Genomic DNA, 24,738 nt, shown 5'->3' with positions numbered 1-24,738 from the left:
AGGGTCTTCACGACGTGGCATGTCCTCGTGTAAGCACAGCCTTGAGCCTCCCGGCCTCCTTCCCGTAAGATTCCTGGCAGCCTCCAGGGACTAAGACTTTTCATCCGGGAATGTGTTCTTGGGAGTCCTGGAGGGCAGTAAGAGGACGTCCCCAGGGCTGCCTCTCTGATGGAGGGGGGGTCACCATTTTCACCCTCAGGGGGTGACTGATGAGGGTGACTTGGCCTTCGTTAGTTAGGATTGCCCAGAAACTGTGGAGATGAGGTATTTTCAGTCCTGAGACAGTTCCCTGCCTTTGCAAACAAAACACTTCAAAAAAGGGTGCCGCCTCCACCCCCGTCCTGGTGAAAGGTGGCGGAAGGAAGCGGTGGCTGACAGCTGAGTTAAACAAACTTGAAGGTAGTTCACATTTCTGACATACCACTTTCCTCTGCCGTACCAGCAGCTGCCCTCTACTTTGAAAGGGGGCTTAGCTGCTCATATAAACTTTGGTTCGTGAAAATGTAAACTATTATTAGGATTATCTTTTTATTCACAATATATGCCTGCCTCTCTGTCTCCCTTATTTATGCTCTTTTTGAAACGCTCCTTTACTTTCCATACCCAGAGCCGGCATCCATGGCTGTAAAAGCAAAGGAACACCTCAGAGCAGACTCCCTCCTTAAATCTCTCTGTGGTTGAAAAGGACTCTGGTGGGAATGAATCACTGGGCGGAGGAAGCTTCAAATCTCCGCAAAGCTTCCAGGTTAAAACTGGGATGTGATGTTGACAAAACATTTCAGTTTAAGAAAAAAATTTTTTTTTCTTTCTTTGGGGGGGTTGGGGGTGAGATTTGCCCCAAGGGTGATTATTTTATGCTTTAATACAAAAGTGCTTGATTCTCACTTGAGGATCTTAGGCTGTCATCGTCTCTTCCCCATTTCATCACCACCCGCTAGACCCATTTACCACGCAGGACGTCCTGGAGGCGAGAGAAGGTCCAGAGGCTTTCGCTGCCACCAGCCGTCCCTGCCTCCCTGCTACTTTGCGGGAAGCCACAGAGGTCCTGTCTCACGTGCTCCCGTGTGGTTTGTCAGTGGAGGGCAGGTTTGAGTGGGAGCCAAGAAAAACTAATAACCTTTTCAATTTTTAATAAAATGTCTCTCCCACCCTTTGTTTTTTTCCCCTTCACTCTTCTCTGAAAGAAAGAACAGACTGACTTTTTAAGCACATCTGGACACTTTTTGTAAAGCTTTTACCCCGAATTCCCAGAAGGAATGTTTTGGCTCCCATTTTTCTAAGCAAAAACTGAAATACCTCCTTTGTTTATAAGTACTGTGCTTGCACATTTTAATAAAACTATAAAGAAAGAAATTGCTCTGATTTAAGGGTCCTTAGCTAGGGCAACACATTCTCCTTTATGCTCCTCTTGAAGTCTTTGAGAGGTGCTAAAAGTTTATGGTTGGTTATTTTTGGTGGGGGTGGGGAAGGGATGCATAGGGGAATCCATGTGTCCCTTTTGGAATTACTTTTTCTTCTTTCTGTGGCTCTGCTGGTTGTATGGGGCAGGGATGTTCACAGCCCCGCTCTGTCTGTTCTACTCTACCCATGCATTGCCCTTGTGGTGAAGACCATATAGATACAATCAGATTATAATGTTCCAGATCTGAGAGCCCAAAGGTCTGCAGTGGAATACATCTTCCCTTTTTCAGATAGTGTTTGCTTTCTTCTAAAAGAAGGAAATCTTCTAGAACCTTGATGTTACTGAGAAAAATGAGGCTAATCTTTCATTAATATTATTAGTCTATTAGATGTTGGCATGGGGTTCTTCTAGGATGAGTAGAATTTTAAAAGAGCTTAAGTGAGTGTGAGACTTTTTTTTTTAAGATTTAAGATTTTAAGATTTTAAGATTTTTTAAGATTTTTATTTATTTATTTGACAGAGAGAGACACAACGAGAGAGGGAACAGAAGCAGAGGGAGTGGGAGAGGGAGAAGCAGGCTTCTGACTGAGCAGGGAGCCCGATGCAGGGCTCGATCCCAGGACCCTGGGATCATGACCTGAGCTGAAGGCAGATGCTTAATGACTGAGCCACCCAGGCACCCTGAGTGTCAGACTTCTAAACACAAGACAAAGAGGCATTTACCACGTTGGGGAACTTACAAGATGACATGGTTCATTTCAAACTGGTGATTGCAGGAGTTCTCTTGTATGCCTTTAAAAATTATGTTTATGAAAAGAAGTTGTACCTTCAGAAACATACAAATATAGTATGGTTACATTATAAGAGTTACGGCTCTGTTACTACCCAGTAAATGTTCATTAGTGATAAGCATTTAACCAGTGTGGTATTTACTGCTTCTTAGAATATGATTTTTTCTAGACCTGTTCTGAGTGTCTGGAAATAAACTGTAGAGGTGAAATCCTCTTCTCAGAGTTGAAGCAAATTCCAACCACACTTGGGCTTTTTCCCTTTACTTTCATAGAAGAAGGTTGTTAGCCCCGGAAGCCAAAATTTTTCTACAAAGCCTGTCAGTGCTATTGGACGTACATGTGTCAAATGGCCACAAGTGTTGGATGATGTCCAAAATAGAACAGTTCTGAAAATTAGTATTTGTATTTGTGACTTCGTATAATAATTCACCGTTTTTCATGAGCTTTGGACAAATAGGGTTTGCTTGAACTAAAATTTAACTTGATAGCTTTGAGTCATACCGACAATGTTCTAGCTTACCTTTTCAACTTTTTGTCTTTGAGTTCTAGGAGATTGTTGGTGATTTGGAATGCTAGCTATTAACCAGTTGGTTGGAGTATTTGGTTAAAAAAAAAAAAAAGACCTGATTTAGAACTAGTGGTTAATTCAGTGTTGGTTGCCTCCACATATTCCAGATAGCATTGTTTCAAATATTGCAAAAAGATTCTGTACATTTACCCGTGGTCAAACTATAAAGCACTGAGCAGATCTTGGGAGGCACAGTGACTTGGGGTCCTATGTTCTTCTCCCTCACGTGAGACATGGGGGGCTTGTCCTGGGAGGATCTCGACTCCGAGGGTAGCTTTGCCTTGCGTCGTAGCTTTGACCTGCACACAAAAGCCTGGCCAGCCGTCTTCAGTACCTTTTTCCAGTGCTATCATCACTTGCTTTCTTAAGTTCTCAAACATATGAGAAGATTTTATTTAGATGGCCCTTTTCATACGCTTTCTACTTTTATAGGAAACCAAGGGATGTGTCTGAATAGCAGTAAAAGACTTGGGAATTGATATGGAGGAGTAATTCTAAATGATCCATCAATATGATGATTTCCTCAGGGATTTGTGTCATCAGCAAGGTGGTTTTTGTGTGGAAGAGATCCATTTTGACATTTTTTACAAAAGATTTTTTTTTTTTTAAAGATTTTATTTATTTGACAGAGAGAGAGAGATCACAAGTAGGCAGAGAGGCAGGCAGAGAGAGAGGAGGAAGCAGGCTCCCTGCGGAGCAGAGAGCCCGATGCGGGGCTCGATCCCAGGACCCCGAGATCATGACCTGAGCCGAAGGCAGCGGCTTAATCCACTGAGCCACCCAGGCGCCCCTTTAAAAAAGATTTTATTTATTTATTTGATAGAGAGAGCGATCACAAGTAGGCAGAGAGGCAGACAGAGAAGGGAGGGGGAAGCAGGCTCCCCACGGAGCAGAGAGCCCAATGAGGGGCTTGATCCCAGGACCCTGAGATCATGACCTGAGCCAAAGGCAGAGACTTTAACCCACTTAGCCACCCAGGTGCCCCGACATTTTTTTTTTTTTTTTTTTAACATGCAATCTATTTGATATGCTTTTATTCTGTTTCATTCTTCACTGCCTTATGGCTTTTCCGGGCCCTTCTACTTCTATCTTTTTTCCTCCTCATGTGCCCTAACTGTGGGTAGTCCCACAAAGCCCAGTTCCTGACCTTTTGCTTTTCTTTATTCCCTCTATTAGCCCATCTGTCCCTAAGGTTCTGTGACATGACTTCATATATGACGTTCTTCTAATCCTACATTTCAAAAAAAAAAAAAAAATTAGAAGAGACTCTCTAGTCACCTCACCTTCACTGTTTTTTTTTTTTCTATATCCCCCTTCAAAAAGGAAAGACTTCCTTTCAGTGTTCTCTTTATTGCTCCCCAAACCACCAGTCTCCCCAATTCCCAAACTAGGAGCCCTCAAGGTATCTTGGAATGTTCCATCATCACCTCTGGAACACATTTGCCCCGAAGTCCCACCTGCCATTTGTTCTTAAAAAGCCCTGCAGACCTGACCTCTATCATCTCCACAACCCCCCCCCCCCATTGCTGCTGTGACACCTCACATCTGGATGCCTGCAGTGGCCGCCTGGGCGTACCCAGCTCAGCTCCAGCTTGCCACCTTCCTAGTTCTCCTCCTCCTCCTCCTCCTTTTCTTCTTCTTCTTCTTTTTTTTAAGGATTTTATTTATTTATTTAATGAAGAGAGAGAGAAATCACAAGTAGGCAGAGAGGCAGGCAGAAAGAGAGGGGGAAGTAGGCTCCCCGCTGAGCAGAGAGCCTGATGCGGAACTCAGTCCCAGGACCCTGAGATCATGACCTGAGCCCAAGGCAGAGGCTTAACCCACCGAGCCACCCAGGCGCCCTGCCACCTTCCTAGTACTTCCTGCAAATGTGTCATAGCACTATTTTATTACTGTTAACTTCCTCCTCAAAATCCTGCTTAAAAGTACTGTAAAAGAGACACAAGATAAAATATACCATTTTAAACATCTTTAAGTGTTATTTCGGTGATATTAAGTATATTCACATGGTGGGGCAACCATCCCTTCCCTCCGACTTCAGAACTTTGATCTTCCTAACCTACAACTTTGTGCCCATTGAAGAGTAACCCCGCATTCTCCCCACCCCCACCCGCCCTGCAGCCTGCGGATTCTGTTTTCTGTCTTCGTGAATTTGACCACTCTAGGAACCTCAGTCAGGGGAACACTACAGCATCTGTCCTTTTGTGCCAATGTCAGATTTTTTAAGATTGTATTTAGTGATTCTGGTCTTTAGAAATTTCCTTGAAGAGCTGCTAAGAGCCAACAAAAGGCCTTTGTTTCAGTCTTATTCTCTCGCATGTAGTGAACTCTTACCTGGGAGCCTGGAACTGCTTTACCCCAGGTATAGACAGAGTCAGGGTTGAGATGTGTGCGAGTGACTGGGAAACATGAGAGGGATTACTGATGGAGACTCCCGGCTTGGACCTCCACTCACCAAAAGTTACTGATTTTTGTCATGGAGGGAAAATGGGGTGAAAATTGGAAGTGGATGGTGACCAGGCCTCCCCTTGCTCCTTCCCAAATGCCTTCCATCTGTATTAGGGGCAGGGAATCAGGCCCATACTGAAAATAAAGGACAGGTGTAGGGAAACCCCACTTTGGTCTTCGCTGTTTTGTCACTGGCACCTCTGGTCTCCAGGCCCTGGGGTCCGCCTCATCCCTTTGAGTCAACCCTCTGTTCCTTTTGGTTTATCCTTTGAAGCTGCTGTTTTATTGCCTCTTTCTTCTCTACCTGGAGCTTAGCCCATTCCCACCTTGGCTTGGATCAGAGGCCCTTCCCCTGGACGCCTGCCTGCCAAATCAGGCTGGCGCTTACCTCTGTTAAGGACCACATTGTTCTTTTCTTGCCCGACTGCAAGTTGCACCACATGCAGAACTGGGCCCCGGCCCCTCTGGTGCCCATTCTTTCAGGCCCGTTGGGGTGTTTCAGATAGAAGCCTGAGGGATTGGTCATCTACTCCAGGACTGCTAGAGCCGTTGTTCTGGCTAATGACGAAGGTTCCACAGCTACCTTGAGGTGTAGTGGCCGTTCACCGAATGCTTGCCGTGAGGGCGGTGTAGTTGGTTACCTGTGCATTTGTGCATGCGTTTGCTTGAAATAGTCTCCCCCTTTCACTACCTCAAAGCTCCCGATGCCCTAGGGTCCGGCTAGGGACCTATCTCCTCTGTGAAGACACTTATCTAGGGAGCCTTCTTCTATTCAACACCCCCTTCTCTGAAATTCTCTTACACTTGGAGCTCAATCACATAACTTAGCACACTCATTCTTTAAGGTTATAACATTATCATCTCCAATCTCATGCCGTTTAGCTTTGCTTTCCAAAAGGAACTGAAAACTTTTGGAGGAGCCTTACTCTCAGTCAATCATAATGGCCTTCCCAGTGTACAGTATGTTTCTAGCCTTTAAAACATCTGTGGATAAATTCTAGGACATTATCTAAGGTTATTCATGAGTAAATGAGGAAGAGAGAACCTTGGGATTAAGTGTTGCTTTTAGATCAGGCAAAGTTTTTGAGGCAGAGATCATTCTTCTTCGAGGTCCAGGCTACCCATGTGTTATGATTTTAATCACAAAATAGACTTTACCGTTTTAGTAAGTAAATGGTTTCATCTCCTCAGCTTTCTGTATAGACTCTCCCCAGGCTGGTGTTCTTCAGTGTCCTTCTCTGAAGAGTTGAGCTCTTGGGGTTTTTTTTTTTTTTGTTTTTTTTTTTAAAGATTTTATTTATTTATTTGACAGAGAGAGAGATCACAAGCAGACAGAGAGGCAGAGCAGAGAGAGAGGGGAAGCAGCCCCCCTGCTGAGAAGAGAGCCCGATGCGGGACTCGATCCCAGGACCTGATCATGACCTGAGCCAAAGGCAGAGGCTTAACCCACTGAGCCACCCAGGCACCCCTAGTTGTCCTAATTCTTACCTCATTAGGATCTTTTGTTATTTCTTCCATTGGCCCCACGGACTTCTCCCAAAAATTCATTTTTAGTTGTTGAAGATTTATCAGAACAGGTGTTCTCTCTATTAGGATCTAACTTATGTCAAGCCATAGCCACATAACTTATGTCAAGCCATGTGATGCATATAATAGGGACGGTCCAGAAGACTCTTCAAGTAATGGAAAAGGAAGGATGTTGAGGGAGGGTTTTCTTCTTGTTTTCAATGGAGATATAATTAACATATAACGGTGTATACATTGTATACATTCACAGTATACGATAGGTTGATTTGATCCATTAAATGTTTCAGTATGATTACAGCTGAACCTTTAGCCAACACCTCTACCAAGTCACATAATGATCTTTTCTTTTTTTTTTTTTTTGGTGGTGAGAACATTTAAGCACTAGTCCCTTAGCAATTTTGAAGTATATGGAATAGTATTGTTGAAGTTGACTGGGGAGGATTTTCATATTGTTTGTACTTAAATTTCCTTTGCCTTGAATTTGTTTTATTTACAAAAGTAATAAAGCCCTGGTCAAAAGAAAAGAATACGGGCGCCTGGGTGGCTCAGTTGGTTAGGCGACTGCCTTCAGCTCAGGTCATGATCCCAGAGTCCTGGGATCGAGTCCCACATCGGGCTCCCAGCTCCACGGGGAGTCTGCTTCTCCCTCTGACCTTTTCCTCTCTCATGCTCTTTCTCACTGTCTCTCTCTCAAATAAATAAATAAAATCTTTAAAAAAAAAAAAAAAAGAAAAGCGTACACTTTCCCCTAGAAACTTGAAAACGCCCTCTTGAGGTTCTCTCTTTGAGAACCAGGGAAGATCATATCCTTCTGAGGAATTCATTTTCGCCAGAAACTCTGACCTCCCTTTTTTATTTTATTTTTGAAATGTTTAGTCACTGCTTTGATTTTTTTTTTCCTGGTTAAGTCTTTGTTTCACCATAACCTCATGACAAAGTGTTACAGCTTCTAATTTTTTTCCCCCATGTTGCTTTGATTTTGTAAACATCTCTCCAAGGGAAAACCTAGTGAAGGGGACAAGATGCACTGATTTCTGTCTACTACATGACCAAGAAAGTGCTGTGTGCCATTTTGCTTGTGTCAGTCCGGTTGGAGACGAGCCGGAACCCACCCCAGGACCACTTCATCAGGGAGGAAGTGAGCTCCTAACTGCTGCTCCACTGCCTTGTCTGTCTCACGTAAATCTGCTTTCTAATTTCCCCCTCTATACCAACCCGTGCCAGGAGTCTCAGAGAGGTAGTATGGGGAGGCCTTCATTCCTGTCTGTATTGCCTCCGTTCACCCACGGGAAAGTTGATCTAAGTCTGAAATCAACCAAGACAGTGATTCTTCATTTTCACCTCATTCTTTGCCCTCCTTCTCAGGATGACATTTTTAGCTCTTCAAGGAATTTAAAACAAAGCTGAATATTTCTTGGCAAACACAATTATTTCCTGGCCTAAATCACCCAGTGATTTAATTGGTATGTCATTGTGTATGTGTGTGCTTTAATGGGAATTCCAGGTGGTATCATTGGGAAATTAGGAGAGTCTTCTAGATTTATTGCTTATAGTTTAAGGGCAGGCTGCTGGCTTCCATCCAAGAAGCAGGGAGATGTAAAAGTTGCAAAGACCATTAGTGTCTGAGTATATTCTTCCGATTGCCTGCTATTTTGAAGTTAGCTTGGCAAAAGGTAAAATTCAGAACCAGTAGTGAAATACTTCACTCGTTTGAAACTTGTAAAGTTCCTCAAAATAAACTTGTGGGGGGCTTGGCATCACAGAAGTGCTCATGTCCTTTCTGTCTACCAACATCTTTTTGAAAATATGTCTGGAGTAGAAGTGAAAGCCAAAGATGATTCTTCATTGAAAAAAAATGGAGTTTTAGATTATCCTCTATTGTAGCTCTTGGGCAAATATTTAAAAACATATCCCAAAACCTAACCCAATTTTGTGTGTTGACCACAAACACCATAGACCTTCAAGGCAACTGAGCAGGAGCGGGGGAAATCAGCTGTTCTCTCGAGCTTCTGGATACTGTGAGTATGGTAAAAAAAAAAAAAAAAAAAAAAAGAAAAAGAAAAAAAGAAATAAATAGCCACATTGTTTATTTTTTAACTTGATTCGGTGAAACTGACTTGACTGCAGACATAACTGTTGTCACCTGTGGCCTGAAAGGTGCTCTGTGTGTCCCACTTAATGGGCTCCTGCCCATAACAGCAGAAATAATTGTCTTTTACGTTGCTACTTTGTAAAGTTCATGAGTCCCAACATCCTGAGCAAAGTGAACAATTACAGACTTATGAAGGATTAATACTACCTATGAAGGACGAGTTTTGAGGCATCAATCCAGAGTTCTACTTAAAATTGAGGTCTTGGGGCGCCTGGGTGGCTCAGTGGATTAAGCCGCTGCCTTCGGCTCGGGTCATGATCTCAGGGTCCTGGGATCGAGCCCCGCATCGGGCTCTCTGCTCCGCGGGGAGCCTGCTTCCTCCTCTCTCTCTGCCTGACTCTCTGCCTACTTGTGATCTCTCTCTCTGTCAAATAAATAAATAAAATCTTAAAAAAAAAAAATAAAAAAATAAAATTGAGGTCTTGCTCCCAACCACGTCCCTCTGCCATTTGAATTTTGCTTTTAATCACCAAAGTTTCCCTTAGATCACTAAACCACTCAGGGTGTCCTACAGACCTGGAATTAAGCTGTTGAGCTATGGATAAGGCAGGATGTTGGGGGCCCTGAGAGGATTGCATTGGTCCAGAAGCTTCCTGAAATACGGTGTGCACGATTGTGTGTACACACGTGGGCCACAGTTCTCACCAAATACTCAGACCTCTCCATCCCCACCTATGAAGCTGTGACCCTTTGTCGAGATGGATGGTGGAGTAAATGATAGGGTTTTAGTGATGTTGGTTCCGGTGATGGTAGTGTTGCTGAGAGAGGGATGGTGATGGTGGTGGTGTATTTGTTTCCCCGGTTTCAGATGTGATCAGTGTGTGAAAGTCTGGGAATATCACTCAAACCTTCCAAATATCCTTGCATCTTGAGATCATCTTGAGCATCAGCCCATGAGCATGCATGAAGGGGACCCGTGTGCTGACAGGGATGTCAGACTGGGGGTGTTGCCCAGCCTGGGACTCATGCCTGAGCACCTCCATCTTTGTTCCTGTTTACCTAGTTCATGCCAGACAAGTGACACAGACCTGGTAAGCAGCAAGCACTCTGTAAATGAGAATGGCGTGTTTATAGGGGACCAGCTCTAGGAAGTCACATTTGTCCCCCTTTCGGCAGAAAGTTAGCTCTGCTTGCTTCCACAGAGGCTTGGTACTGCTCTCAAGTAACTCGTATTCCCACCAGTCCGCCAGAACCAAGGCTGTTGAGATTTAAGTGTTTGGTGGACTAGAGGAGTTGCTGAGGTGGGGAAGGGATGGGGGGAGAAGTGGGGGGCGGCGGTGGGGGGAGGAGAGGCTTGTTCACATGCTTGTTAACATTTGAGGGTCTTTGACAAAGGAAGTCTAATGCCCTGCCCCGGTCAGCCGGGGATTGCCCCCCGGGAGGCCCCGTTGTGCACAGGAAGTCAGACACTAATGCTGTTAGCGAGGGGACAAAGGCGCCCGGCCCGGGAAGGGCCTAATTGCTGTGTCCTGCTCCCAGGCGGCGGCCTCAAGCTGGAGGGGGCTGGGCAGGATGCGCTAAGTGTTAACACCTGGGCCGAGCTGCTGACTTCCTGGTGCCTTTTTTTTCTTCTTCTGTGTGGCAGGGTACACACACACACACACACTCTCTCTCTCTCTCTCTCTCTGTCTCTCTCTGTCTCTCTCTCTCTCTCACTCTCACAAAGCCTGGCTGCATCTCAGGATGACATTTTGGGATGTGGTATTGAAGAGACTAGATGGAAATGGTTCAGGCTGGAGGTCCCACTGAACCAGGGCAGGGCTGAGAACCAGTTTCCCATGAGCCCCCTTGCTCTGCCCACGGAGCTTGGTGACTTGGCTTCACTTTCACCTCTGCGCTGGCTGACTCCCTCCCTTCCCCCTGGAAGATCGGGGGAAGGCCAGACCTTGCAGAGAGGCAGATACGTATTGGAAGAGGCACTACTACTTCTGCATGAGACATTCTAGTTAGAACTGCTGGGAGAATGCTCCAGGCAGAAAGAGAGATGAGGGTCTTGACCACTGTTTTGAGCCACCTGGGGTCTTGGGGAGGTAGGACAGTGGGAGGATGAGGAGTGGTTGGAGACACTTGCCCCCACCCAAGCAGGGTTGTTGCATTTATATATCTATACGAATCCACACCTGGAGGGTCCGATTGAGGAGCTGCATCCCAGGGAAACGGGGAAACCCAGATGTACCTCTTTATTTCCAAGTGGGTTCTCTAGATTCTTTGTGTCTACACATGGCTTTGGACCTGGGACCTGTGAAGCCCTTGGTTTCCTCAGGGAGTTCTGGGAATGCCCCTAAATTATGTAAGAATGTTTCGGGGGTGGGGAGAATTGGGTAAGAAATGTTTCTCACAGGATTCTCTTATGGGTTCTAGAAACATTTTTTTTTTTCCCTTAATGGCAATTAAAAGTGAAGACCCCCTGCCTTGGCCAGTAGCCCTGCTGGGATGGCGTTAGTGGCTCACTTCCTGCGATGGCAAGCGACCGAGCTCCAGGCTGGAGCCTGGGGTCCCTCCCATAGGCCAGCGATGGGTAGCAGCTGTGTGCACAGGTTGACTCATTTGGATTTTTGAGCCAGAGAAGGAAAGAGTTTAAAAGGGACGCTTGAAGCCCGTCTCCTTCCTAGAGGAAGGGGGGAAAAGCCACAAATAACTTTTGAAAAGGGGTCTAATGTTGACTTGCTGCTTCCCACTGTTATTTTAAGGAGGTTTTTCTCTCTGAGACCACCATGTGGACAGAAATAATAGGCTGACAGAAGGGGTCGCCTTGCTTTCGAGTGTAGCCTGTGATATTTCGATTAGCACTAAAACCTAAAAGGGCGGCCTTCCATAATTTCCAAATATGCGAAATCTACCTTGAAGGAGCACATGTGTGGGGCACACTGGGGACCTGCCTGGCTGGAGGAGGCTGGGTCCCCATGGCAACGTCACAATCCCCCGTTTCTGCAGGCATTTGTGCTGTAAAAGCAGAATTCCAGATGTGATGCAGTATTTGGAGACTCCGTCCCAGGGCCTCAGAAACAGTATTTGAAGCGGTACAATTCAGTGCACGCTCTCTGTGTGGTCCTAAGGCTTTTTATTAGTAGTTTGTTTTGATCCGAACATTTCCTCTGAGCTTAAGCATAACAATCATGTGTACAGCATTAAGTTTTCCCCTATTGTCTAATCACTGTTTTGCCCTTGCAGAAAGATACTTTCTTGAGCTCCTGGAGTGAAGTTTTTATAACTACCTTTAACAGCTAAGTGGGTGCAAGCTGGTAGCCGATTTTCTGGGTGGGTGTTTTGGTGGTTGGTTGGTTGCTTCCTCTTCGTACCCAGTATTTACAGAAACCCGGCTAATCTGTGTCTGTGAAGTTGTCTGTGTGTGATTTTGAAACTGCAGATGGGTTGACGGTTACCTTAAAGATGCCAGCTCTTTACCATGCGGTTCTCATTTGAGGGGATGGGAGTGGTGTGTGCAGCCGAGGGAAAAGGTCTGGCTCACTAGCCAGAGGCATGTTTTATAGCTTGCTTTTAACATTTTGAGAATTGGAAAAATGGAACAACCCTGTCTGTTTGTCAGTATCAGCCATGGAAGAACACACAGCCCAGATCCTTAACAGACTTAATTGGAAAAAGTACTTGGGCTTTTTGCTTTGTGAAAACTAAGAAGGCTGCAGTTTTGTTTTGTTTTGTTTTGTTTTTAAACACAAAAGAGTCAGTGGTGTGTGTGTGTGTTGATATCTCTGGGCTTTCACTGCATATGTATATTCCAGAGGCAAAGCAATAAGAAAATTAAAGTCCGGAGCAGGGAAAGATATTTAAAAATACATTAAATTCTGTTTTAGGCCAGTTAGGAAAGTTGCTTTTACAATGTGTAAACGTATCAGATCAATACATTGTATACCTTAAACTCACACAATGTTACATGTCAATTCTAGCTCAATAAAAAAAAAAGAAAGAAAGAAAATTTGCTATCTGAGAAACACTCCTGTAAATGCCCTAACACATCTTTATCTTTCCTGAATGGATTTCCTTGGGCATGAGGGTGGGGGAGGGAAGGAGGGGTAAGAAGCTGCTTAGAAGGAAACTAGAGCTCTCAGTTTGATAAGCAGAACACATGGTAACTTGGCATCGGTTGGCTCCATGTTAGAACTCAGAACAATTGTCCCTTCAGCTTTCCTTTGGGGAGCGTGAAATTAGGAACATGTGTGTGCTGATTAGCAACATGTCAGAGATGAATCATGATTACGGCTTTGGTCTGGTACACAGGCGATGCTTTGGAGTAGTGATTTCCTACCTCCTCAAGCAAATCTCTCTAATTAGCTTAAGATCTCAGGGTCTTTTTGGGCCGACACAGTAATTGCTGGTGGGAACACACCGGTACTCCCCCAGAGTTGTGTGTTCCCCACCAGGCCTCCGAGAGCTCACCTCCCCAAATCAGACAGCTGGCACTCTTCGTTTCTGCAGTTGGTTGCATGGAGTTGGAAAGTGAGAGAGAACAGCTCCTGGGAATGTAGAGAATATCTTGAATAGATCCAGACCCAAGCTGGCTTTGTGATTTATTTGCCTTGTGTTTTGGGTTTGCCGGCATTCTCCTCAGCTTACATCACCTGGGGCTTCTCTGCTTTTTGCTGACTTCTTCCACCCCCGCTTCCCCCCAACTCTTTTTTTTTTTTTTTTTAGTTAAAGGTTTGAACTGAAGTGGGATCTGACTTCATTTATGAGGCCGTCTGAACTGAACCCGTGCAGAATAAATTGACCCCACGTTCTGCCTCTTGCCTTCGCCATGTCTACTGGTCAGAGACAAAAATGTCATTCCTATTGTGCATTTTAAGCCTCGCAGAGCCATCTGCTATCTTTCATATCTCATTGAGTCACTGGAAACCCAAGGTGGAGGAAATGTTAGGGGAAATAGAAAGTTGTAAGTTGGCCTTAGTTTTTTAAGCAGTTGCTCAGTGTGCCTTTAAAAACCCATTATCTCAGTTCTTTCTGATGGATGTTCATGTTTAAATTTTCACCCAAACTCAGTTCACTAAAATGTTACCAGCATTCTAAGAGGTCCTTCCTTAACTGATCTGAAAGCAGTCTTGCTTAGGTCTTACTATTTGGCCTGCCTTCCCCTGGAAAGGGGGGGTACTGTAATTAGCACAGTCCTTTTCAAAATGCATTTTTTCCAAAATGGCAGCTCAGCTCTTTTGGAGCTGGATTGGAAATGTTGCTCTGGGAAGTTGGTGTCCTCAATGGGCTTAGAACCCCCAAGGGCCCCTCAGGAAATGGGCCCTCAGATGGCTGCTCTCTGTGGGATCCCTCCCTGCCTGTGGCTGTCTTTGTGTCCAGGCCTTTGCTTTTTTGCCCTATGGGTGGAGCATGGTATGGGTTTTGAATTTTATTCCTTTAGAGCACTTATGGGTTATCATCCCCTCCCCCTTTCCTGAGTAAAAGATGTTTTCTCCATTATGTTCCCATTTGCTGCTTCCGTCCCTGCTCACCATAGTGTTCAGAGCGGAGCCCCAGGCACCTGGGACTTGCTTCTCACAGCTAGCATTGGAACAAATTAAATGCTGCCCTAAGTGCAGCAAATGGGGGTGGTTAATTAACTAAGAATGTGACACCCTGAGGCCACAGCATTGGCGTTTATAGATTTTAACAGGCGACAAACAAGTATTCTTAATTGTAAGCTTATTAAATATCAAAATGGGTATAGCTAAAAGCTTTGACTTGTTTACTGAAAAACAGCTTCCAAAGCCATTGACCAGCTTTGTAATTTGCTTACCCTTGTTCCATTAGTGTGAGTCCTGATTCCGAGCCATAAATCTCCCTGTCACATGAAGCTAGGGCCTCTTGGGTTCTCAGTGTGCCTTACCTGGCTTCGTCATGGATTCGTCTTGGGGGGATAAACTAATATTTATCGAAGGCTGACTATGGGCCAGGCCCAGGACTGTGGTGCAAGTTGGGGGGAGGATGAGTCCATGGGGGGCTGCCCTGGTCATTTTGCCTTCAGTCTCTCCCCATCTGATCCAACTTGAACATTCACCAGAGATGGGGGTCACTGGGTTGCCCAGTTCCCACCAAGACTGTCGTGGTCTAGTGGTTAGTGCCTTTGTCACCTTGCCCTGACCTGTCCATCCATCTGCCAGACCCCCTGGGTCTGGATGATAAGACCGGTCATGTCTGGAGATGCCCCTTCCTGTGAGCATTCCCCTTTCTACTTCACCCACCTCCACGCTGCACAGCTCTCTCCTTGCTTATTAGGTCAGGAATCTTCCCAGGAATGGTGCCATCACTCCTACAATGCATCACGTGCTGTGTAGAGAGTTCGATTGGCGTCATCTCCCATAGTCCCACAGCGAGAGTTTCCAGGAAGTTTTATTCAGATGCTTTATAGAGCTCAGGAAAATGAGGCCCAGAAAAGTTAAGGAGCTTGTCTAAGGTCACCCAGCTTGAGAGGGGGAGATTTGAACACATGTGTACAGCTCCAAAGCCTATTGTGTTAACTACTCTTCTACTCCAGATATGTCCGAGGCTAGCCCACAGAAGTGTATGTGGCAGAATCTGAAACAGCCCTACTGGGTCTGTGTCCCATGTCTGCCTGCAGCCAGGGTGGGATAGACTTGCAGTGAGGACAGGGTGGGATAGACTTGCAGTGAAAGCAATCCGTCTGCCCTGGGGGGTAGGAAGGGGAAAATGACAGCACAGGAGCACAGCTCAGATCCATTTCAACGTACTGCCACCAAAAGGATTAGCTTTCAGTTGCTGCTGTAACAAATTATCACAATGTAGTGACTTAAAACAACACACATGCATTATCTTACAGTTGTTGAAGTCAGAATTTCAAAATGAGTCTTCCTTGGGGTTAAAATCAAGGTGCTGGCAGGGCTGGCTCCTGGAGGCTCTGGGAGAGCTCTGGTAGAGAACCAATGTTCCGCCTTTTCCAGCATCTACAGGCTGCCTACATTTCTTGGCTTATTAGCCCCTTCTGTCTCCATCTTCAAATCCAGTAGTGTAGCATCTTGAAATCAGTGTTAGTCTCTCTGCCTTCTATTTCTGTGGACATTTTTCCTCCTCTGACCCTCCTGAATCCCACTTAGAAGGACCCTTGTGATTACATTGGGCTCATCAGGATAATCCAGAATAATTTCCCCATCTCGGGATCCTTAAACGTAATCACGTCTACGTAGTCCTTTTTTGCTGTCTGTGTAAAGTAACACAGGTTCTGGGGATTATGATGTAGACATTTTATTTTTTATTTTTTGTGGGGGTATTAGTCTGTCTACCACACAGTAGAAAGAAAACAGTTGTGCTCTGTGGGCTAGCCTGGGCACGCTGTTTCTGATGCAGTTTCTGAGGGCCAAGGAGCAGCAGGTGCATTACTTGAGTGTGAACTGGGTGAAGCCTGGTAGAGCACCTGTCTGATGCCTGTGCTGGGAAACCATGCCGTGGACGACTTCCAAGAGTGGAAGGTCTTGCAGCGTACATGGAGCGGGTCCTTGCCATGGAACTGAGAGCGCTGCGTTCTGTTGGCTTGGAGCTCAAGGACCCGGCATCGTGACAGGGACTTTTAGTCTCTGATTTTTTGTGTGGAATTAGAAGTTCTGTTTTTCATGTGCCCTGGCAGAAGTGCCATGCTGGTCAAGTTGTGGGGATGGATTATCATACCTCCATCAAGTGAGTTTGCAGGTGGATTTCTGTGTCAGAGACCCAGGGTGATGGAGCTCTACCAACGTGGAAAGCCTATGGCGGGAACAGGACCTGGCTGATGGGAAGGGCGTTCTGGAATATTGGAAGTGCTCCAAAACATGGGCTGAGCAGTAATGCAGTGCCTGGAGGAGTCTGGCACATAGGGAGGGAAGTGGCTGAGAAGAGAGGCAGAAGCCACATCAGGAATGTTCTACAAGGGACAGGGAGCTGGTGATGGGCTTGGAACAGAGGAATAACGGCAGATTTGCACATTAGATCACCTTAATGGCCATAGCCCCTTAAGATCAAGACCCAGGTCTGGTTCAGGGCCAAGTGCCCAGCCCAGCAGGGCCTGGGTGCAGGTGGAGTGCTCTGTGGGTAGTGAATAGATGCTGTATGCAAGCCTCACTGTCCTTTGAGGCCAGCTCACTGGGCCCCCTTCTGAACAGCTCTGCAGGCAGCACAGACCTTATTTGGAGGGATTTAGGTTCTTATCTGCAGGATATAGCACATCTCACGGTGTTGGGCTTCTTTCCACAACACATCGCTCATTGCAAGTGCCCAGTAAATACCTGTTAAAAACATTCTGCTATAGGGGTGGCCTGGCTGGCTCAGTCTGCAGAGCCTGTGTTGATCTTGGGGTCATGTGTCCGAGCCCCACATTAGGTGTAGAGATTTCTTAAAAATAAAAATCTTTAAAAGAAAAACATGCTGCGGTAGAAATATGGGAAGAAGAAGAACAGAGTGAAAGCTGACAGTCCTACGAGTAAGGTGACTTTCTCACTGACTGGTCATAAGAGTCCTACATGCTATTAAATGAAATGTATTTCCTTTTTGAAAAGCCCTTCCTCTACAGGGTTTCATGCTCCTCAAACCCCTTTCCCAGGGGAAAGTCATGCAAATTATCTTTTTAGGAAGATAGTTGAGGCGGTTGGGACCATGTGGAGTGAAGTGGTTTGCCCGTGGTCACCAGCAGGAGAATGGAAGGATTAAGGTACGCATCTTGGCCCCTTGCATTTTTGTTTCCCTCCCTTCTAGTCCAGTTATCCTTACTTCTTTCAAGCTTCTGCGGTGTGCTGCCCTCCCCCTCAAATTATCCTTTGTGCGGTGCTGCCTGTGGTGTTTCATAGACTGTGTGCTTTCTTTTGGCTAGCTCTTCACCCGAGCTACTGATGCCTTGTGTGTCACACTGAGAGTTCTGGGAGGGTCAGGGTGTGATTTGAAATTCATCTATGTACTTTGCGTGTGATCCACATACCCCATTAGTCTCCTTTGAAGGAATGAGTCACTTTGCTCTTGAGGACAGGGACAGTGGCTGTTTTGTTCTCCACTGTGCCTAGCGCAATGTCTGGCTCATAATAGATGGTGAATGATTTTATATCCTGGGGCTTCATAAGGGAGGAGAAGGCTGTGGTTTGGGTGTCTTGGGCATTTCCTAGGGGTTTTAGGAGGGGGATGGCATTGTCTCCTGCTTGGTTGTGCTACTCCGGTCTTGGCCATCTGGAAGTTGGGCATCCTCTAGTGGCACCCTAGAGGCCTTGTCCCTAAGGAATTGTAGAGGCATTTAGGATTTTCATAAGAAAACCACCCTTTCCGGGGCGCCTGGGTGGCTCAGTGGGTTAAAGTCTCCGCCTTTCGCTCAGGTCATGATCCCAGGGTCCTGGGATCGAGCCCCACATCAGGCTCTCTGCTTGGCAGGGAGCCTGCTTCCTCCTCTCTCTCTCTCTCTCTGCCTGCCTCTCTGCCTACTTGTGATCTCTATCTGTCAAATAAATAAATAAAATCTTTGAAAAAAAAAAAAAAAGAAAGAAAACCACCCTTTCCAAAGTGTTTCAGCTCAGGGGAGGAACTCCAGAATCTTGTGTACGTGGGAAAGGGAGGATGGAAACAGGAAAGCTGGAGAAGGAAGGTGCGTCAGGAAGAAAGGGAACCCTAGTAGATCATGGGTTAGTGCTCTACGTTGTTGTAGATTTCATGTTAGTGCTTATTTCTTACTTGAATTAGAATCTCGGTGTGTGCACGTTCGCGCATGCGTGCCTCCCATTCTGCGCAGCTGTGCCTTCCTGGAGCTGCATGTTTATCTGAGCTCAGGGATAGAGTTTCAATGGGCATGGCTGGCTTCAGGATAAGCAGCGTGAACATGCCTCCAGCATATGGATGTGATGGGGTTGTGGCCCAAGACCCTGGGCTCCATCAGACGGGTTCTGCACATTGTGTCTCAGTGTGACAATTGCCCATTAAATACCGGGCTGCTGGCAGATGGTTTTCCCCAGCATCCCCTTTGTTGAGTGGAAACTTTAGCTGTGTGGTTAGAATATTTTCCCATCATTTAGCATTTCAGAATTAACTGTTTTTGGCGAATTCTGCAATTAACACTGAATGGCACATTTGCCGATTATTACAGAAACAGTTAAACCAGCCAGAGTCGGCAGGTCTGTAGCTGCTCTTTCCCATGATGGATAAGTGGTGGGTTAGGAAAAGGCGGGGTGATGGGAGGATTCTGGTGCTCCCTCGGTGGATGTTGTAATTAAAGTGGGAGTCTGGCGGAGTTGTTATCCCTGCTATTAAGAGTGCAGATGGCTAACGGCCACATCACCAAGAGTTAGAGTTAGCCCTTTTAAAGTCTTTTTTCTTTTTCTTTTATGACCCACCCTCTGTATTCCATGCATAGGTATGGATGCAGTGAAGAATTTTCTCATTAAAAGTAATGGCTTATTCCCACACTCATTCCCGGTCTTGGAATGAGAAACCTGTTTCCTTAGACTTGAGGAATTGCCTATCTGTCGTGGCTTAATAGAGCTTTTGGACGAGAGTGTCTGGTAGGCGAATTTTATAACCAATCACTGCTCAAAGTGGATCCAACTGGAAGGGCTCCAGCTGGCAGCTCATGGTCTCTCTCCCAATTTTACTGTTAATGAATTATTATTTAACCCCCAAACACAGAACAGCGTGCTCCTATTGTCTTAGGGGAAGTGAGTGCTCGTGGAGCTCTTGGCCTGGAAGTTAAGAATCTCCTTGGGCTAGAGGGAGGTTGGCAGCCAGTTGGGGAGAAGGGGCCCAGGGTGGGTGGGAAGAGTGGTAGACATTGCTCAGCGACTGGTATGACCCTGTATCTTTGCAATCTTGTGTACATTTTGACTCTATGGGGATGTGTGCTGGAAAAGCAAATTGGCTTCTCTCCTCATCACGTTCTCTTGTTTTCCCACAGGGAGTGGGGCCGGCCAGCAGAAACAGTGGGCTGCACAACATCACCTTCCGATATGACAGTAAGTAACTGGCTTCACCACTGGAGAATGGAGGCGTTTCCGTGATCTGAAGCTTACGGAGCCGTGCTTCATCAAGGACACCGCAGCTCCGGGGGTGGAGGAAGTTTCTGAACCTGTGCAGGTTAATCGATAGAGCTAAGGGGGCTAGTCTCAATGAAGCCACTCAAGTATTTGGGAGCTTAAATAGGTCAAGCGTCCACCGTTTTGGGAGAAACTATGTATGGAGACCTACCCTGATGTCGTCAAGACATAACCATGTCCTTAAGAACAAAAGCAGATACCTGGAGGGGCCCAGCAGGGGACAAGTGGATGACACTGCTCAAGTGGGGGGATGCTAGGGAACGGTAGGGACTGTGGCAAACTGGACAGCCCAGGTCCGGTGCGAAGGGAGCACTGGCCCATTCCAGCTCCTTGGGGCCTTGCCTCTGAGTGTAGCCAGCTGTGATTTGCAAGAAGAAAGAGAAATTAGCATTTTTTGGTTTGCTTGAACATTTTTTAATATTGGTATCTATTTAAACATGTTCACAAGCCCAGAGTGGGCCAAGTGAATGTGTGTCCCAGACTGGCCCATGGGTCTCCAGTTGGCCATCTCCGCAGGCCTGGCTTCCACCTCCAGTGCCCTACCTGTCACTGGTGAGCCATGGCAGGCCACTGACTTCTCTAAGCCTTAGTTCTCACGTGCTGTAAAATAAAGATTAGTTTCTTCCTGAGCATCGTGTTGAGGCTTTAATGAGGTAATGCTTTTAACTGCTCAACTTAGTTGGCCTGTGATGTGCACTCAGTAATTGATACCTGCCAATATTCGAAGTCATTCCAACCGGAATGGGAATACAGCATCTTTTTGGCCCTTTCTCTCAAGGAAGTGTGGCTTTATCTGGCTGAATCGTTTCCTCAGGGCAGGGCGGGGTGCTTTTTTTCTGATTAAGCATATAGAATTCCCCCTCAGCAGCTGCTTTCATGCTAAGAAGGTAATTATATAGAATTGTGAGCATTTTAGCCTTATGAGCCATAATTTATACGTAAAAATGTTAACAAGAGGGAGCTTGACTCCTGTTCAGTAACTCTTGACATTTGATTCATCTCTGGCAGAGGATTATGAATCCATGTAAGTGATGGGTGTGGGTCACAGTGAGGCCTCTGAAATGATCACTGTGAAAGCAAGATTTTTTTTTTTTTTTAAAGATTTATTTATTTGACAGATAGAGATTACAAGTAGGCAGAGAGGCAGGCAGAGAGAGAGAGAGGAGGAAGCAGGCTCCCCGCTAAGCAGAGAGCCCGATGCGGGGCTCGATCCCAGGACCCTGGGATCATGACCTGAGCCGAAGGCAGAGGCTTTAACCCGCTGAGCCACCCAGGCGCCCCGAAAGCAAGATTTTTGAGGTCGTATATACAATATAACAATTTTGATATACAAATATGTGTGTCAAATTTATGCCCACAGTTGCTGACGTGAGTACTTCAAGTTAACCAATGAGGACTTACATTTGAAACAGATTTCCTGTCAGTGGTGTGTGCATGCTCTCTGGGTAAATGTTACAATGCAAATGAAAGATTTGCAAGTCAGTGATACTTAATTCAGCTAAGTAAAGACATGTGTTAGAGATCTCTCTGTGAGCTACAGACTTAATTTCTAATATATGCTCTTGGTCCTGGCTGATCTTGTATTACATTCAAGAGTTCAGAATTTTCTGGTCATCTGCAAACAAGTATTTGCAGCTCTAATTTAATATGGGGCTTTGTGAAAGAGGATCTGTACCTGTAAAACTTAAAAGTATCTTATTATTTTCTTCATGAGACTAAATATTTGGCCCATGTGCGTGATGCCTGTCTCTTCGTCATTTATTTTCTTTCTTATTCTTCAGCATTTAATTAGAATTTAATTCGCAACTCAAATTGACTCCCAAGACATCTGAAGCTCGGTTGCATTTTGGCAGAATATCATTTGGGCATAATTTTTTGGTAACCAGAATCCAAAATGTAAGAGTTCCTAATAATTGGATCCAGGTTTGTGTAAAAAATTTATTCATTGTTTTCCACTGAAAAGATATTTCTTTCTCTCTTCCGCGAGGAAGTTTCTGTTACTTCTCCGTTGACTGGTTACCAGTTTTGTTTGAAATAGCTAAGAAAAAATTACCAAGTTTTTCACCAAAAGCACGGAACTACAAAATCTTATTTTTCTACTCATTTGCCATTCAGTGTTACAAAGAAAGAGAATGTCTAACCTTAAGTCAAAAGCGAATTTCCTAGGTCTCCATGTTTCCTTTCACGTTGGATTTCTCATTTCTCCTTCAGGCTCTGAGGGGGTAATGCCTGAGTAGGTTGTAATACATTTTCTCCATTCTTAGACTTCATATTTGCATAATTATATTTACAGAAACCTGGTGAGTGCTAATTTTGGCATTAAGAATGAACAAAGGAAGGAAAAAAAACTGATTTGCTCTTATTTGTGCCTCTTTTCCTAAAAGCTATTTAAGTCAGAGGTTTCAATAAATGGAAATGTTTGAATTTGGGGCACCTGAGTGGCTCAGTTTGTTAAGGGTCTGACTTCGACTCAGGTCGTGATCTCAGGGTCCTGGGATTGAGTTTCATGTCAGCTTCCCTGCTTGGTGGGGAATGTGCTTGTCCTTCTCTCCCTCTGCCCCTCCCCTGTTCATGCTCTCTCTCTCTCAAATAAGTAAATAAAAATCTTAGAAAAAAAAAAAAGTTTGAATTTGACAAGTATGATGGGATCTTGTCTTTTTTCTTTTCTTTTCCAAATGTTGGGAATCTAGTTTCAGCCAGGATTTTTTTGCAGGCTGACTACCTCTAATTCAGAACTTATTATAGTGGTCACCTCTGTGCTGAGGCTAGAATAGCAAGAGCCATGTATGAGTCATCCAAGGCTGCTTTCTGTCCTGACCCAGGGCTGGTCAGCAGTGGAATCCAAAGCCACCCAGCTGGTCTCTTAGCTGCAAAATGTTTCCTCATTTGTACAATGTGGGTGTTAAACCAGATGTTTAAAGAAAAAATTTTTTCTCTCCTAAAATTCTCTTCTGCACCCCGAGAACACATGTTAAATGCTTTGGGAGTCAATTTTCATTAGAAGTAGAATTTGGTTTTATTAATTATTAACGTCTCTTCAGAAGAACTAATACTGAAGTGTAGAGGTGGCTGCTTTTTAAGCAGGGAGTTTATGGAACAGGTCCACCTAGAGCAGGTAGGCAAGATGGCAGGGCCCCAGGCAGTGTGGGGGCTGGGAGTTGCCAGAGTGGGAGGGGGTGCATTGTAGTGCATGTGTGGTGAATTGCAGTAAGAAATTTAAAAAGGAGGAATATTATGTGCACATTGGAAGACTTGGAAGGATATTTTTTAGAAGCTGGTAGTAGTTACCTCTGTATGGTGGGAGGGCATGGGCAGACGTCTACATTTTTCTTATGTTCTTTTATTATTTTCAAATACCCAGGGAACGTTTTTAGTCATAAAAGTGGGAAATGCAGGGGCGCCTGGGTGGCTCAGTCAGTTGAGCATCTGCCTTCAGCTCAGGTCATGAGGGCTCTCTGCTCAGCGGAGAGTCTGCTTCTTCCTCTCCCTTTGCCTCCCCCCCCTCCACCCCTCATGCTCTCTCTCTCACACTCTCACTCTCAAATAAATAAATAAAATCTTTTTTTAAAAATGGGAAGTGTAGGGGCGCCTGAGTGGCTCAGTGGGTCAAGCCATTGCCTTTGACTCAGATCATGATCTCAGGGTCCTGGGATTGAGCCCCGCATGGGGCTCTCTGCTCAGCAGGGAGCCTGCTCCCCCACCCCCCGCCCCGCCTCTCTCTGCTTACCTCTCTGCCTACTTGTGATTTCTCTGTCAAATAAATAAATAAAATATTAAAAAAAAAGGGGGGGGAAGTGTATGGTGTGGTGTACAGCAGGAACAGAGGGAGTGGAGCAGACTCACTGAGCCCTAGAAAATACACCTGATTGCTTCACCTCAAAGTAAAACACCCCGACTTCAGAGGCATCATGAGTCGGTTTGGACATTTGATGGAACTGAGGACTTTTTTGGAGCAGGTATCAATGAGAGTTTTAATGATTGAGAAGGAAATGGAGATGAAGCAGTGTAAGAATCATGAGTTGGTATTTAGCAGGGATGGCTGGTGGTTCTCCCTGCATGAGTAGCCAAACAGCCCTCAGCCATTCTCTAGAGTCCCATTCTGAGTCTAGTTGGAAGCTTCCGGGACCTTTTTAGGATCCTGAAGACTTTGAAGCTTTCTTTAGCAATACCAGGTGTCACAGCTGCCCCTGTGGTCATGGCTGTGTTGACTGCTGGCAGTAGGTAATGTCCTCACACAGAACCAGAGAGTTGGTTTTCATTGTTTGAGCAATGTGGAGCTCTTTGAATTTGGTGGGCATTGTGGGTGTCTTTGCTAACACATGGTGTCTGGGAACAGAAGTTTTACCTTTGGGATACTATTAACATTGAAGGTACCTCTGCTCATCAGGAAGGCAGTTGGTTCCTTTTGTAGGTACTAATTGGATTGTTTTACTGTCTTGCTGTGAGCCACGCCCCCGAGTCTCATCCTCAACCTGCTTTCTTTTCCTGCTCACCTTGCTTCCAGGTTTCTTCTAAAAGCAGTTCCCAGACTATTTAGTCATTTGTTTTGTTTCAGATCACTCTCTCATGCTGCAAACAGATTGAATCAATGTACATAAGGATTGGTTTAGGTAAAGTGTCATAATAATAAAAAAGTCAATGCCGGGGCGCCTGGGTAGCTCAGTGGGTTAAAGCCTCTGCCTTTGGCTCAGGTTATGATCTCAGGGTCCTGGGATCGAGCCCCACATCGGATTCTGTGCTCAGCAGGGAGCCTGCTTCTCCCTCTATCTGCTTGCCTCTCTGCCTACTTGTGATCCCTGTCATATAAATAAATAAAATCTTTTTTTTTTTTTAATTTATTTGACAGGTAGAGATCACAA

At 45.4% G+C, this 24,738-nt stretch overlaps 1 protein-coding gene across 1 annotated transcript in view; it reads left to right on the top strand.

Annotated features, from left to right (window-relative positions):
* The window catches only part of IL17RD (interleukin 17 receptor D), a 67,835-nt gene that overhangs the window by 22,783 nt on the left and 20,314 nt on the right, over positions 1-24,738 (top strand). The window contains exon 2 of the mRNA XM_045992255.1: positions 19,741-19,798. Within this exon, the coding sequence (XP_045848211.1) occupies positions 19,741-19,798 (58 nt within the window). The remainder of the gene's footprint in view (positions 1-19,740; positions 19,799-24,738) is intronic.

The sequence above is a fragment of the Meles meles genome, chromosome 20, assembly GCF_922984935.1.
Source record: "Meles meles chromosome 20, mMelMel3.1 paternal haplotype, whole genome shotgun sequence".
NCBI lineage: Eukaryota > Metazoa > Chordata > Mammalia > Carnivora > Mustelidae > Meles > Meles meles.
Note: the sequence above shows the minus strand (reverse complement) of the source record. Positions and strands in the feature narration are given on the sequence as shown.